The sequence below is a fragment of the Podarcis raffonei genome, chromosome 17 (assembly GCF_027172205.1).
Source record: "Podarcis raffonei isolate rPodRaf1 chromosome 17, rPodRaf1.pri, whole genome shotgun sequence".
Taxonomy (NCBI): Eukaryota; Metazoa; Chordata; class Lepidosauria; order Squamata; family Lacertidae; genus Podarcis; species Podarcis raffonei.
The window spans coordinates 8,532,328-8,547,248 of NC_070618.1; the positions used below are offsets into that span (position 1 = coordinate 8,532,328).

General features: G+C 46.3%; 1 protein-coding gene across 2 annotated transcripts in view; it reads right to left on the bottom strand.

Annotated features, from left to right (window-relative positions):
- Positions 1–3,508: 3,508 nt before the first annotated feature.
- Positions 3,509–14,921, bottom strand: part of THEGL (theg spermatid protein like) — a 33,457-nt gene continuing 22,044 nt past the window's right edge. For both annotated transcript variants that reach the window (XM_053370891.1, XM_053370892.1), the window contains 4 exons: positions 9,101–9,221; positions 6,025–6,156; positions 5,130–5,305; positions 3,509–3,699 (listed from right to left, as the gene is read on the bottom strand). In XM_053370891.1, coding sequence (XP_053226866.1) covers positions 3,585–3,699; positions 5,130–5,305; positions 6,025–6,156; positions 9,101–9,221 — 544 coding nt within the window. In that variant the 3' untranslated portion in view covers positions 3,509–3,584. The remainder of the gene's footprint in view (positions 3,700–5,129; positions 5,306–6,024; positions 6,157–9,100; positions 9,222–14,921) is intronic.

The window sequence follows — 14,921 nt, forward strand, 5'->3', positions numbered from 1 at the left end:
GGGGTTGCGGCGCTCATCTCGCTCTATTGGCCGAGGGAGCCGGCGTACAGCTTCCGGGTCATGTGGCCAGCATGACTAAGCCGCTTCTGGCGAACCAGAGCAGCGCATGGAAACACCGTTTACCTTCCCGCCGGAGTGGTACCTATTTATCTACTTGCACTTTGTGCTTTCGAACTGCTAGGTTGGCAGGAGCTGGGACCGAGCAATGGGAGCTCACCCCGTCGTGGGGATTTGAACCGCCGACCTTCTGATCAGCAAGTCTTAGGCTCTTCTGTGGTTTAACTCACAGGGCCACCCGCGTAGAGTAAAAGTTGCTGTGATTTTCCAAATCAACACACAAAATGTTGTAGGGGGTAGGTAATAATAATAATAATAATAATAATAATAATAATAATAATTTTATTATAAAATGTATAATAAATTTATACATAAATTTATAAATGTATAAATTTATACATTTATAAAATGTATAAATTTTATTTATACCCAAGAGTGGGCTCAGGGCAGCTAACAACCAATATAAAAACAAATTGATTGAAATACAACTTAAAAAAACAAGATTAAAATACAACATTAAAACACACAAAATGTTGTAGGGGGTAGGTAATAATAATAATAATAATAATAATAATAATAATTATTATTATTATTATTATTATTATTATTATTATTATTACTATTATTATTATTATTATTATTATTATTATTAAATGTATAATAAATTTATACATAAATTTATAAATGTATAAATTTATACATTTATAAAATGTATAAATTTTATTTATACCCAAGAGTGGTCAAGTCTTCACCAAGGCTAACTATCCAGACTGGTCCTACATTGGCCAGAAAAAAACCAGGGAAGTCCCCAAATAGAAGTTCCATCACAGGAGAAAGGAAAAAAGAAAGAGGGGAAGGGAATCAAGTTGATTCCAAGCCAAAGGCCAGGTGGAACAACTCTGTCTTACAGAGAAATATAGGTAGAAATATAGATACATGAAAGAATGCAAATTTGTCACTGCATCTTTCTGTTTGTTCCCTTAAAGGAGGTAGGTTTCCAAGGGAGTGCTGAGTAATATATTTTTTTTCCGGAAAAGAGAATGCTAGGCCAAATAAGTTTGGAAACCTCTGGTCTACACAGATAAGAATAGCTCACCTCTTCACCTCAGTTTCAGAGTTCTATAATATTATGCATAGCCAGAACCGAGTCCATTCAACCACTACAAAGTCCACATTTATATCTCTAGTTGGAGAAGGGGACGGGATTAAGCACTTACTGATGTTTAAACCAATACACTGTGAATTTCGATAGAAATCTGAAGAAGAGCGTTTTGAAAGGTTTGTTGGTGACTTGACCCCCCTCAGAGCCAGCTGAAGTGAAGTAATGGTATGTTTAAAAAATTATTCCCATGAGTGAGTTGGATACATGCCATTGAAATTTCGCTGTCTGAGGCAGTATGGCTCTACCATTTGCTGGGAATCACAAGTGGGAACAGGTCTGTGGCACTCAGGTCTTTCTTACACGTTTTCCATGGGTGTCTGGTTGGCCACCATGAGAACAGCATGCTAACAGAATCTTTGTCCTGACCCAGCAGGGTTCTTATTAAATCAATGTGCTTGTATGTAACTAGGGCTTGGGACTGGGATTCAGGAAAGAGTTTCATTAAAATCAGTCACTGAAATCAGAAATAGAACCTGTGTTTCAAAATGAATATTTTTGGTTGCAAATATGTTGGGTTTTTTAAGTTCTGGAAGCCAGTACTGCCACATCCATTAACTATGGAAAACAAAAGTGAAGCCACAAGACGGTGAAAGCAAACCATGCCAATTAATTGCATGCTAATATGTGTAACAGGAAAGATGTTGTAAAATGGAATGTTAACATCACTAGTTCACAAAATGAGGATTTGTATACGCATTTCACCAAAATGAAGCAAACAGTATGGAAATTAGGAAATCCAGAATAACTGGGGGGTGAGATGGGACAGTACTTTCTCCATTATCCTTGAGTTACACTCATGGGAGCAAAAATATCCCATGGTGTTGTCTCACTGGATTGATTCGAGGACGTCAGAAATGATGAGCAACCACCATGCTTTCACTACAAATGGAGTTGTTGCAGTACTCTGTTGCCGTTTGCTGAGGTCCACCAACGGTCATCTTGTGCAGCACTTGCTCCCAGGAGCTCCTGAGGCTGTTGTGTAGTTGTCGTTGCAGGTCTCCAGGTCTGCCCCAAAACATCCTGGCCGCTGCAGCCACTGGGAGCATTGGTGGAAACTTCCGCCATTCCCTTCCTCAATGCATGGGAACAGCAAAAGGCAAAAGGTATGACCACAAACTCAGCTTGCTGGAAGCAAAATGTATGCTGGCCGCAACATCAAGCATAGTAAAGGACTTAGGGAAGAATCACTTTTGGTAACATCCAACAGAAACATTACCGTGATGTCCCAAACTGGTGGTAGTAGTGGTAGCAGGGGTGTAGGAAGGGGGGGTGCAGGGGGTGCGGTCCGCCGCAGGTGTCATCCATGAGTGGGTGACAAAATGACACACCGCGGGGGGGGGGGCTTACCGCGGGGCCTGGCCTGTAGCACGCCGAGCCATGCGTCTCTCCTGGGAGTGACACGTGGCTCGGGTCCCCGTGCTGCCTGAAATGGCAGCGTGGGGCTTGCGTCCGCTAGGCGGACTCCGTGGGCAGCTCGCCGCAGCACCCCCATGCGCAAATCGCCCCACCCCGCTGGGTGGATTGCCCCATCCCCACCGCTCTGGGTGCTGGAGCAGCTAGCTACGCCCCTGGGTGGTAGTAGTAATAATAATAATAATATTTTTTATTATTGTACCCTGCCCACCTGGCTGGGTTTTTCCAGTCACTCTGGGTGGCTTCCAACAGAATAATAATAATAATAATAATAATAATAATAATAATAATAATATGATAAAACATCTAACATTAAAAACTTTTCCACCCACAAAACAGATCCTCTCTAAATGCACTCCTTGTCATTCTCACAAAGGAGCAATGCAAATGTATACAGCATTACACTTTTGCACTAAACTGAGAGCAAGAAAAAACACATTTAGTTGAAAAGGGTGGGATGTGTTTGGGATAAGGATGATGCATGAAGATCAGCACATACAGCATGCAGAATGCGCTTTAAAATGCAGTGTGTGCACAGACTGAATAAATAGTGGAAGAAAACACACATTTAACAGAATTATTGTGTGCTGTTAATAGTTCAGCACCATTTCAGACCCTTCAAGTGTCCCTATTTTCCAGGGACAGTCCCAGATTTACAGAAGCGGTCTCAGTTTCTGATTTGATCCTGAAATGTACCGCTTTTCCTTAGGACATCCCTCTTTTCACTGGAGAAATGTTGGAAGGTTTGGAAATAGAACGTTGCTATTTTCATTGGAGAAATGCTGGAGGGGACGTCTCTTTTTTTTTCATCAGAGAAATGTTGGAGTGTATGCCAGTGGGCCCAAGATAGTGGCAGAAAGAAAGAGAGGAAGGCAATCACAGTTATTCTCCTAATTTATTTAAAATTAGGTCCTGTGAGGTAGAGAGAGGTAAGTACATTTGATGAATTAGCTCAGCGCTGGGTTGGCTTCGCTAGCTCCTTGACCCTTTCTGAGCAGTATGCCTTTTTAGCAGTCTCCTTCACAACAAAGGCTTCTGGGTTAAACTGGACAATTTGGGTCGCGGCCCTGAGGGGGGAAGGTAGTCGTCAGTCTAAACAGTGATCTGCGATACAAAATGGATCTGAAGTAATAACAGAACAATCCCACCCTGAAGTTATACCTGCTGGGCGGGGATAGGTAAAGGTAAAGGGACCCCTGACCATTAGGTCCAGACTCTGGGGTTGCGGCGCTCATCTTGCTTTATTGGCCGAGGGAGCAGGCGTACAGCTTCCGGGTCATGTGGCCAGCATGACTAAGCCGCTTCTGGCGAACCAGAGCAGCGCACGGAAACGCCGTTTACCTTACCGCCAGAGTGGTACCTATTTATCTACTTGCACTTTGACGTGCTTTCGAACTACTAGGTTGGCAGGAGCAGGGCTCCCTCTAGCTCTTTTAGCTTCTGCCTTAGCGGCTATCCCTGACTTTTGAGGGAGGTGGGGGTAGGGACAGAGCACAGCTCTGTCCCTTCCCCCACCTCCCGCAAAAGCCCCCAAGAGCCGCACTCCCTTTAAAGAGCCCTGCGGAGTGTGTGTGTGACTCTTGGGGGCTTTTCCTCGAGCCACAGACTTGGGGAGCCACACACACACTCCACGCGGCTCGTGAAAGGGAGTGCTGAGCAGAGCCTGGGATGCATACAGGCTCTGCTCAGCGCTCCCTTTAATTTTTTTTCCCTTGCACCCCCCCTCTAAAAACTAGGGGCACCTTATGGTCAGGTGCGCCTTATGGAGTGAAAAATACGGTAATTCAGGCAAGTTAAAATCTGGGCAGGTGGCAATTATCAGGTTAGAACTGAGAGTGGTTAATATTTGTCAGGACCAACTGTTTCCACTGATCATACAAGGACCCTGTGAGCAGGATGGGGGCCTCCTTCAGGCTTATTTTTATACAAAGGAAAGTCAATCTGCATCCTGCCCAAAGCACTGGCGGAACAGCTCCGTCTGGCAGGCCCTGCAGAAAGATGTCAAATCCCGCAGGACCCTGGTCTCTTGTGGGAGAGCGTTCCACCAGGCCGGAGCCACGGCCAAAAAGGCCCTGGCTCTGGTCGAGGCCAGTCTAATTTCCCTGGGGCCCGGGATCTTCAGGGTGTTGTTATTTGCAGACTGTTAAGGTCCTCCGTGGGACATACCAGAAGAGGCGATCCCATAGGTACAAGGGTCCTAGGCCGTATAGGGCTTTAAAGGTTAAAACCAGCACCTTAAACCTGATCCTGTACTCCACCGGGAGCCAGTGCAGATGGAAATGCACTGGGTGAATGTGATCCCACGGTGGGGACCCCATAAGGAGTCTTGCTGCGGCATTCTGCACCCGCTGGAGTTTCTGGGTGAAGCTATGCACCTCAAAAGAAGATGGTAACAGAGCCCTTCTTTCCTGACCCACCCCCCGCCTCAAATCTGAGAATCAACCAGACTCTGAGTGCAAGCAAAACATATTCATCGAGTCATCCCAGGAAGTCCCACCTTGCGACAGGCTGAGCAAGTTCACCAAGTCTAGGCGAAGCCACAGCATGTTTTGCCGCTGCTGAGACTGGCCACTCAGGGGGCCGGTCAGGGGCACTCCCCGGAGCCAGCGCTTTCGCTCTCGCAAGCTCTATTAACCTCGGACTTGCCACCGCATTCAAGGCAGCCCGGGTCACCTGTGGAACAAAGCAGGAGCGTTTGTTGCTGAACAGCACACAACTGATTATATTCAGTACAGTGGTACCTTGGTCCTCAAACACCTTGGTACTCAAACAACTTGGAACCCAAACACTGCAAACCCGGAAGTAAGTGTTCTGGTTTGCGAACTTTTTTGGGAAGCCGAACGTGCTCCGTTTTGCGAGTTACACTTCCGTTTTGAGTGTTACGCTGAGGTCTGTCTGTTTTTGCTATTTATTTTGCGTTTTTGTTTTGCGGCTCTTTTTGTTTTGCTTTTGTGACTTGGTGGAACCCAGTTCAGCTACCGATTGATTGATTGATTGATTGATTGTGTGACTGCAGTACATTGTTTATTGCTTTCATGTTATGGATCAATGGTCTCGTTAGACAGTAAAATTCATGTTTAATTGTTGTTCTAGGAGTTGTTTTTAAACGTCTGGAACGGATTAATCCGTTCTGCATTACTTTCTATGCGAAAATACGCCTTGGTTTTGGAACGCTTTGTTTTTGGAACGGACTTCTGGAACAGACTAAGTTTGAGAACCAAAGTACCACTGTATATTCCTAACAAAACTAGGAGAATATACAGGAGCTTCATCAAAGATTTAGGGTGTCTTTACTCCTCCCCGCCCCGCTCTCCCCATCTCCCAAAAGCAATCCTGAAAAACAAGGCAGGGGCTGAAGTTCAAATCCCAAAGAACCAAAGTAACAGAATTACGTGTCGGATCGGAGCCTCCTTGTATCTGCTGTCATAGCACAAGGTATCTCTCTTCTGTACCGGTTGGGAAATGCTTATGATTCTTGCGGATGCCGAAGCATGCATTGCAGACCTACTAACACGCGTTTCAGGCTACACAGAGCAAACAAAGCAGAAAACAGGAGTCTTTTAATTTTAGGACAGACGTTACAAACAAGAGCAAAGACAAAACACCTCTGTTACGGAAATTACGGGGGGGGGGCACATCTTTAAATTAAATACTGTATTACAAATATTATGCCTAAATGTATCCTTTCAACTTGACAGCTCAGGTAAGTTACCTAGCTTTAAAAATAACATAAAATCATCTCCTTTCCCAGTTTCCTCCATTCCAAAGCTATTTTCCCCTTGAAAAAGGACTCCAGGAAGTTCTCAGAGGTGACAATTGCTGGGCTCATTGTTAGCCAGGGGAAGCCAAATCTCATCACCTGACTTGCCTCAGGCTCCAGACATGCAAAGGAACTTCTATTGTACTTTTGGGTGGTGGGTACTTAAAACATATTTGTCTATGCTAATCTTATACCTGAGTCTTGCCGTGCCATGTCTGCTTATGCTAATCTTGTACCAAGGACTTGTCTGGACATGTTTGCCAAGGTTAACCCTTCCCCTTTTGTGACATGTCAGTGATGTAGCAATGATGTAGCAATGATGCTGTACGAACTGTATTCTGGGATATGGTGGGAAAGTTTTAAAAGTCTTTGTTGCCCCATCCTCGGGGTCCAAATTTGCTCTTTGAACCTATTGTGCAATAAACTTTGGTCTACAGCTATTTGCTCCGGTTGGCTGGAATCCTTCCTTTATTCTGCAGGGACCCGCGGGCTCTGCCCGACGAGCTGGGTAACTGAGCAGCCTCGCACCTAGATTTTTCTGTAACAACCTCAAACACATTATTTCATACACTGTAATGCACAAACAACCTCTCAGGTCAGGGACTTGCAGAACACGGTCAAATGTGCACCGGGAGAAGTGGAGCTGGAGTCTGATTTGGGAGAGGGGGTCAGTGATTTGCGGGGAACTGTACCAGCCAGGAGGCAAGAGTCAAGAGGCATGGGAAGCTTCAGAGCTGGAGGGTGGAGCACAGGATGGGCCAGAGGAAAAGGTAGGTCAGGCAAGTGAAGGGCCAGGTGCTTCCCCACCCTCTCCTGCACAACTGTCTCCCAGAACCAGGAGGGGACTGAAAAGGGAAGAGCAAAGGAAGTTGCCATGCAGGCACAGTCTCCAGCTGCGTGCTCACAGGTACATAAACTGGTAAAGGGTGAGTGCTGCCCTGTTGCTGCAACTGCTCTATAAAGTGCGGACCTGGGAATAGCTGCCTAGATGCTAGCTTGGGTGTGTAGGTTTCCAGAGTTATCTTTGACAATAAAATGTTAACTATCTTCTGGGTACCTTCCTTTAGTGGGGAGTACCCTTGACAACTCAGGACGATGCTCCATTGTTGTTATGCAGCTGTGCCTTTAAAGTGCAGGTTTTTAAAAAAATAATCACATATTGTCCATGTGGGGAGCCCAATTTGGATCAGGGCTTTTACCCTTTTAGCCCCACTATGACCCAATCCAGATATTCCTCTTCCTCTTTGCACATGTAATTTGCATTCGGGGAGTCTTTTGATTGCTTCATGACTAGCCTTTTATTTTTATTTGGGGGGGCCTGTTAAAGCCACATGGAGGCTGGGCCAACCAATCTGCCTTCTTAGCCTGTTTCTTCCCCACACAGGGCAAAAGAGAGAAGGGACGTCTGTCCACCCATCTGAAATAAGGGCTGGCATATTCAGCCTCATGACGTGCGAGGAAAGGGAGAGAAGCCATTTTGACAGTTGGCTTGTACCTCAGGGGCCTACTTTGCCCAGCAATGGGGCGGGGGGGGGTGGATGTGCAGAGGAAGTGTCAATGGGAGATGGCTTGTTCCCTGTCGTGGAAGAGGTAATAGCTGGCTGGGAACAGGTTTGTTCCCCAGAAACTGTCCCTTTTACGTACACACACAAAAAAACACATATTGAGAAAATGGCTTCTTCCACATTCTCTTCAGCTTCCTTGCCCTTTATGGGTGGAAACAGCTATAACTGAGAGCTGCTTCTGCCCACGTCCGCAAAATAGGGAAGAGCCTTGGCAGTCCGCTCTGTAGTATTTTTTATCCCATTTCACACATTAGGGTTTGGATTTGATATCCCACTTTATCACTACCTGAAGCAGTCTCAAAGCGGCTAACATTCTCCTTTCCCTTCCTCTCCCACAACAAACACTCTGTGAGGTGAGTGGGGCTGAGAGACTTCAGAGAAGTGTGACTGGCCCAAGGTCACCCAGCAGCTGCATGTGGAGGAGCGGAGATGCGAACCCAGCTCACCAGATTACAAGTCTACAGCTCTTAACCACTACACCACACTGGCTCTCTACTAAAAGGAATAGTCTATGTGTGGCTGCGTAATGTCACCCTGGCGTAAGAAATCTTACGTAACAGGAAGGCTGGCCACCCATTTTAGCTGAACAGAGTGGGAGTGCGTTGCATCAAGAAAGGAAGAGGAAAGAAGGATGAGTCGCAGAATGAAATGAGGTGTTTTTATGATGCTTGGGTACGTGCTGCTTACATAGAAAGGCCCTGAATCATTTCAGTTCTGCAATCAGCTTGCTGGATATGGAATAAAGGCCATACTATACCTGCATAGGAGCAAACCCCTAGGGGCCATGGGAGCTTTGGCACCTGCAATAAAACATCTGAAAGGGCCGGGCACCGCAAAGTTGATGGGCATTGCCATTCAAATGGTGTGCGTGCATCGTGTCATGTGATTGATTATGGGGGTGGGGCTTACCTGGGCCCCTGCAATATTTCAGCACTCAAGACTGCCACCATTTTCAGTCTCCTCCTTCATTCCTCTTGCATGGGCTGAGAGTTCAGCCAACATCAGCCTCCATATTTCTACCTTACCTAACAACAGAGGCTTCCCATTATCCTGGGCCACTTTGTATGGAACCTGTGTATGGAAACGCTTGTTGAAATTGTCATTGTTGATGGTGTTCTCTGGTTTAGCATCATCATTGATTACCTCTTTTGGAAAGGAGAAGGATGAGGGCAGGCTTCGCGGATGTGAGAGGCTCAAAATCCTTGGGGAAGCTTCCCAGCAAAGTGCTGCGCTACTGACAGGCCACTGCGGGGAACTGCGGGGCCTGCAAGCAAACACAAACAGGGGACCATTAGCAACTGCCTGGTGACTCCTCACTGCCCCCACAACCCACCCCCCACCAGCGTATAGCTAGGTGCGAGTTCTATAGCTACCTGACAGAACTGCAACTCATAGATGCGAGTGGCAAGCATAATATTTATATAATGTCTAAAGAGGTGTGTGTATTGAAAGTGCTCTTTTATATGCGACACCCAGGGCTTTTTCTAGCAGGAACTCACTGGAACTCAGTTCCGGCACCTCTCAGGTGGGCGCCATTGAACAAGGGAGGTATTCATGGTGAGTTCCAGCACCTATTTTTCTAGAAAAATAGCACTGGCTACACCTAATATAAAATCAGGGGTGTATTGGGGTGTTGGTACTTCGAGTGTGTGATCCTTTATGACAGGGATGTCCAACAGGTCGATCGCAATCTACTGGTAGATCCCCGGGAGGTTTTGGTAGATCACAGACAATTGCTGGTTCCCTTTCCTCAGTGGTGGTAAAATAGAATCAGGCCCTGCCCCCTTGCCCTGCCCTCCACAATCTCCCCAAAAGGGGTACATCACTGCCTGTTATTTATTCTGTGAGTAGATCGCAGTCTCTTAGGAGTTGGCCATCCCTGCTTTATGAGATGGTTTGTCCACCTTTGGTCCCTGCCCTGCAGTCAGCTGTCACCATGCGACAGTGGCCACACCCCAGGAACGACTTTGATTGGCTGGCTAAACCAGGTGAGGGAAGCTGATGGGTCTCACACCCTGGGTGAGTGAAGGGCTTCCCCTGTATGCAAAGACAGGCTCCGGTGGATGGAGCAGATGAGACCATAGAATAAGGTTTCTGCATGTGTAGAGGGAAGGGTGAGGAGGCAGATGGGGCTCGTCAACCTGGGAAGGTAGCCCATCTAGGAAAAATAAAACTGATCCTAAACCTTGCAGGATATCTTCGGGAGAAGAAAAAGCTAAGGAGTAAACCCTTCAAAAATCTAGAGTGGAGTCCCTAAGACGGTTGGATGACGCCTTGTACAACTCTTTCCATCAACTCCTACAGCCAAGCTGGTGCCAAATGTATTGCTCTGCTTTCTTCTGGATCACATCTGTGAAGCTGAGAGGTGGGTCTTGATATCTGGGCAGCTCAGGACCTCCATACACACTGCCCAGGCTTGCAACCCAGGGAGGTGCTAATGCAGTGCTTTGATTTCACTCTCGGAGGCACTGATAATGATCTCCTGAGACAGAGAGTTATAACAATAATAATAACAGACAGATATAACAGACGGATGATATTCTAGGGTGCATCAACAGAAGTATTGTACCCCGATCAAGAGGAGTAATAGTCCTACCCTATTCTGCCTTGGTCAGACCACACTGGAGGACTGTGTCCAATACTAGACACCACAATTAAAGAAGGAAATTGACAAGCCGGAACATGTGCAGAGGAGGGCAACCAAGATGATCAAGGGTCTGGAAACAAAGCCTTATGAGGAACGGCTGAGGGAGCTGGGTATGTTAAGCCTGGTAAAGAGGAGACTGAGAGGAGATATGACAGCCATCTTCAAATATCTAAAGGGCTGCCACATGGAGGATGGAGCAAGCTTCTTTTCTCCTGCTCTGGAAGCTAAGACCTGAACCAATGGCTTCAAGTTACAAGAAAGGAGATTCTGACTAAACATCAGGAAGAACTATAATAGCTGTTAAAGGGTGGAACGGTCTCTCTTGGAGGGTGGAGGGCTCTCCTTCCTCGGAGGTTAGATGTCCTGGATGCTTTAGTTAAGATTCCTGCGTTGACATGCAGAGGGGCCGGGAGGCCAGCTGGCAAGCCCAGCTCGGACGTCTCCTTCCATTGGCCCATGCTCCGATGTAAATCAGCGACCCGAACTTCAAAAGCCAGGGCACGCAATTAGCAGAGTGTACTGCGCACACAGAAGTAGGCGTGAACCTTATGTCATGCCACAGCGACAGATTTATTAAACATAAATCAGAACAAAGAAACATGTCGTCTCTCTCTCATGTCGTCTCAGAGAGAACAGCAAAAGCAAAAGCTATATACAAACGGAAGTTCCCAGCAAGCTGTGCTGGAATGTAAACAGACATGTGACATGCAACAATTCCAAATGCCTCTTCCTTGAGGTGGAAAGGAATTCTCAACTTCCATGCACATGATGCGGGATGCTAATTATTTCCCCCTAGAGTTAAATGAAAACTAATCAGAGGCAGCTACAGGAGAGCTATGAGATTCAGGTGAGGGTCAGATGCCTTGTCAATCCCAGCAGGGATATAAGAGGACGACCCGACCTGCCCAGGCCTCCGGGGTCCCTTCCAATTCTATGATTCTACGACTGCCAACCACAATATAAATGCACCACTACACAACATTGTCCCCTACCCCACAGGGCAGGATAACTTCATGCTCAGGTGTCACATGCGGCCAGAGTCACACGCCTTTACTTTCCCAGCCTTGCACCCTGCTTGGGCGTTTTTGCCTGACTGGAATGTGCCCATTAACTCTGCCCATGCTTTCTGCTTGCCTGGCTGAAGGAGGATAGAGAGAGCCTTGTGAGAGCATGAAGAAAGCCGCCCCGGGTGCAGAGCTAAAACCCGCATGCACCACTCCACCCTCTCTTGCCTTCAGCACATTGGCCCTGGAAGGCTGCCCAGAAGGGAGGGCGGCTTTTGGGCTGGAAAATGTTCCCCACCCCTGCCATGGGGTGACTGGAAGGACACACAGGCAAGAAAAATCATACAAGTCTCAACCGCATGTTAAAGTTTCTGGAAATGTTTTTGATTTACCATTGCTTCATCTGCCTCTGTGGCTTTTTCTGCCCCACTCTTCCAGCGAGCATTCACTGTGTAATGCTTGACAGAGCAGTGTTGCCTTCTGGTCCTTGTAAATATGGCTGCTTGCACACTATGCCTTTAAAGCAGATTTGAAACACATCCTGCCCACCCCAAGGCTTGCTGGAACTGCAACACTGTGAGGCATAAACTGCAGGGCCCAGAATTCTTGAGGGGAATCATGCACTCCCAATGTGCTTTAAAAGGTACAGTGCGCACACAGGCATTATGCTGAGTTCTACGTTCCTCTCTAGGATTGAAAATCCATTTGGTGTTCCTCCTCGAAACCCCGACTGTGTACTGTCATTGTGCAATGACTTAGGCCGTACATCAAACAACATATAATATATAAATCTGCTTATGATCTTCATCACTTAATGCTGCTATTTTGGACCATCCAAGCACCCCTATTTTCTAGGAACAGTCTAGGATTTACAGAAGCCATCCCAGTTTTTGATTTGATCCCAGAATGTCCCGCTTTCCCTTAGGATGGCCCCATTTTCATCAGAGAAGTGTTGGAGGGTATGGAGTTATGCGACTCCCGAGCCAAGGAGATAAGTAACTATACAACCTTTAGAAGTCATCTGAAAGCAGCTCCGTATAGGGAAGTTTTAATGTTTTATTATGTTTTTATATATGTTAGAAAATGCCCAGTCAGATGTGTGGGGTATAAATATAAATATAAATATAACAACAACTGATGGTACTGTATCCTAAACCACTGAGCCTCTTGGGCTTGCCGATCGGAAGGTTGGTGGTTCAAATCCACATGACGGTGTGAGCTCCCGTTGTTCGGTCCTGGCTCCTGCCAATGTAGCAGTTCGAAAGCACACCAGTGCAAGTAGATAAATAGGTACCACTGTGGCAGGAAGGTAAATGGCATTTCCGTTCACTCTGGCTTCCATCATAGTGTCCCGTTGCACCAGAAGTGGTTTAGTCATACTGGCCATATGACCCAGAAAGCTGTTTGCGGACAAATGCCAGCTCCCTTGGCCTGAAGTGAGATGAGCGCCGCACCCCATAGTCGGCTTTGACTGAACTTAACCACCCAGGGATCCTTTACCACCACAACCTCCTCCTCCTTTAGGACCTTCCTATTTTTATTGGAGAAACATTGGAGGATATGATATTTGGGGCCCTTGCAACTTGAATGCTCCTCCATACAAAATTCCTTACACACAGAAAACCAGATGCTAAAGAGAAGGGATGTAGCCACCCTGACATGCTTGTTTTCTATGTGCAGTTATTTCTCTCTCCATTATCAGCCATTCAGTCATGTGAGTGCCCTGCAAATCATACAGTCCAGGGACGGGTTACCCCCTTCACCAAAGCGTTGCCTTCTTTCTTCAAAGAGGAAGACCAAGAGGCCGAGATCTCTGTGTATGAAGAGAGTTTAGCAGCAGTTCTCTTCCCATCCCTAGGCCTCTTCTCTGATCTTTCCAATTTCCCCACTGCTTCTGCTAAGCTGCTTTCTTTTTCATGCCTCACCCTCAAGTTTTATAGCTGGTGGGAACAGGGGAGCAGACAACCGTCTCGTTCAACTGGCAGCAGATCAGCGAAAAAAGGTCCAAACACGTGAGGAGGGAGAACTATTGTGTACATGATGAACGACTGAAGCGTTTGTACAGAGAAATGATGGCAAAAAATTATGGCAGCCTGTGATTCTGACCAAAAAGCAAGCCGACAAAATGGATAGGGTCCAGATGTTATTGAGTTGCTTATCAAGTGAAGAAGTGAACATAATTAGGCTTCTGTATCACATGATACAAACAGTTAGTGGGTGCTGATAATCAGCTGCTGTTCCTGCAGCTAGAAATGCAGATCACAACTAATGTTCTGCTTGTGCGCATGTGCGATAGAAAATGAAATAAGTTTGGCAGTTTGACTGGTGTCAATGTCCTGAGGGGTCACTCCAATATAAATGTCATTCTTTCATGAGACCACCCCTCCTATCTTAATCATGGGCATTTTACTAGTTTCAAATGAAAAGTGCACCCCTCCAAAGTAACAGTTGCTTCTTGCTATTGTAAAGATGGCATTTGTTGTCGTTTAGTCGTGTCCAACTCTTCGTGACCCCCTGGACCAGAGCACGCCAGGCACTTCTATCTTCCACTGCTTCCCACAGTTTGGTCAAACTCATGCTGGGAGCTTCACAAACACTGTCCAACCATCTCATCCTCTGTCATCCCCTTCTTCTTGTGCCCTCAATCTTTCCCAACATCAGGGTCTTTTCCAGGGAGTCTTCTCTTCTCATGAGGTGGCCAAAGTATTGGAGCCTCAGCTTCAGGATCTGTCCTTCCAGTGAGCACTCAGGGCTGATTTCCTTAAGAATGGAGAGGTTTGAACTTCTTGCAGTCCATGGGACTCTCAATTCAAAATAATTCAAAAGCATCAATTCTTCGGCGATCAGCCTTCTTTATGGTCCAGCTTTCACTTCCATACATCACTACTGGGAAAACCATAGCTTTTACTATGCGGACCTTTGTTGGCAAGGTGATGTCTCTACTTTTTAAGATGCTCTCCTTTTTAAAGATGGCATAGAGATTCTGAAAGGGATTTGGGCCAGTTCAGGATTCAGTGTGTGTGTGTGTGTGTGTGTGCGCGCGCGCAAATGCGCTGAAGAGGGAACTGCAGGTTTCCATTTATAGATTTTCATATTTCCATCTGCTCAGATCCTTTTCCCCTTTCAGTTTTTCTCCATGACATCACCTCTTTCTATGCTTCTACTTCTCCCTCAATTTTTACTTGCAATTGTGGGAAAGTGCAGTTGAAAAATGGGAGAAGATTGCATACCCTCCAACTTTTCTCCGATGAAAATAGGGACACCCCATTCCATAATAATAATTTTATTATTTTATACCCTGCCCATCTGACTG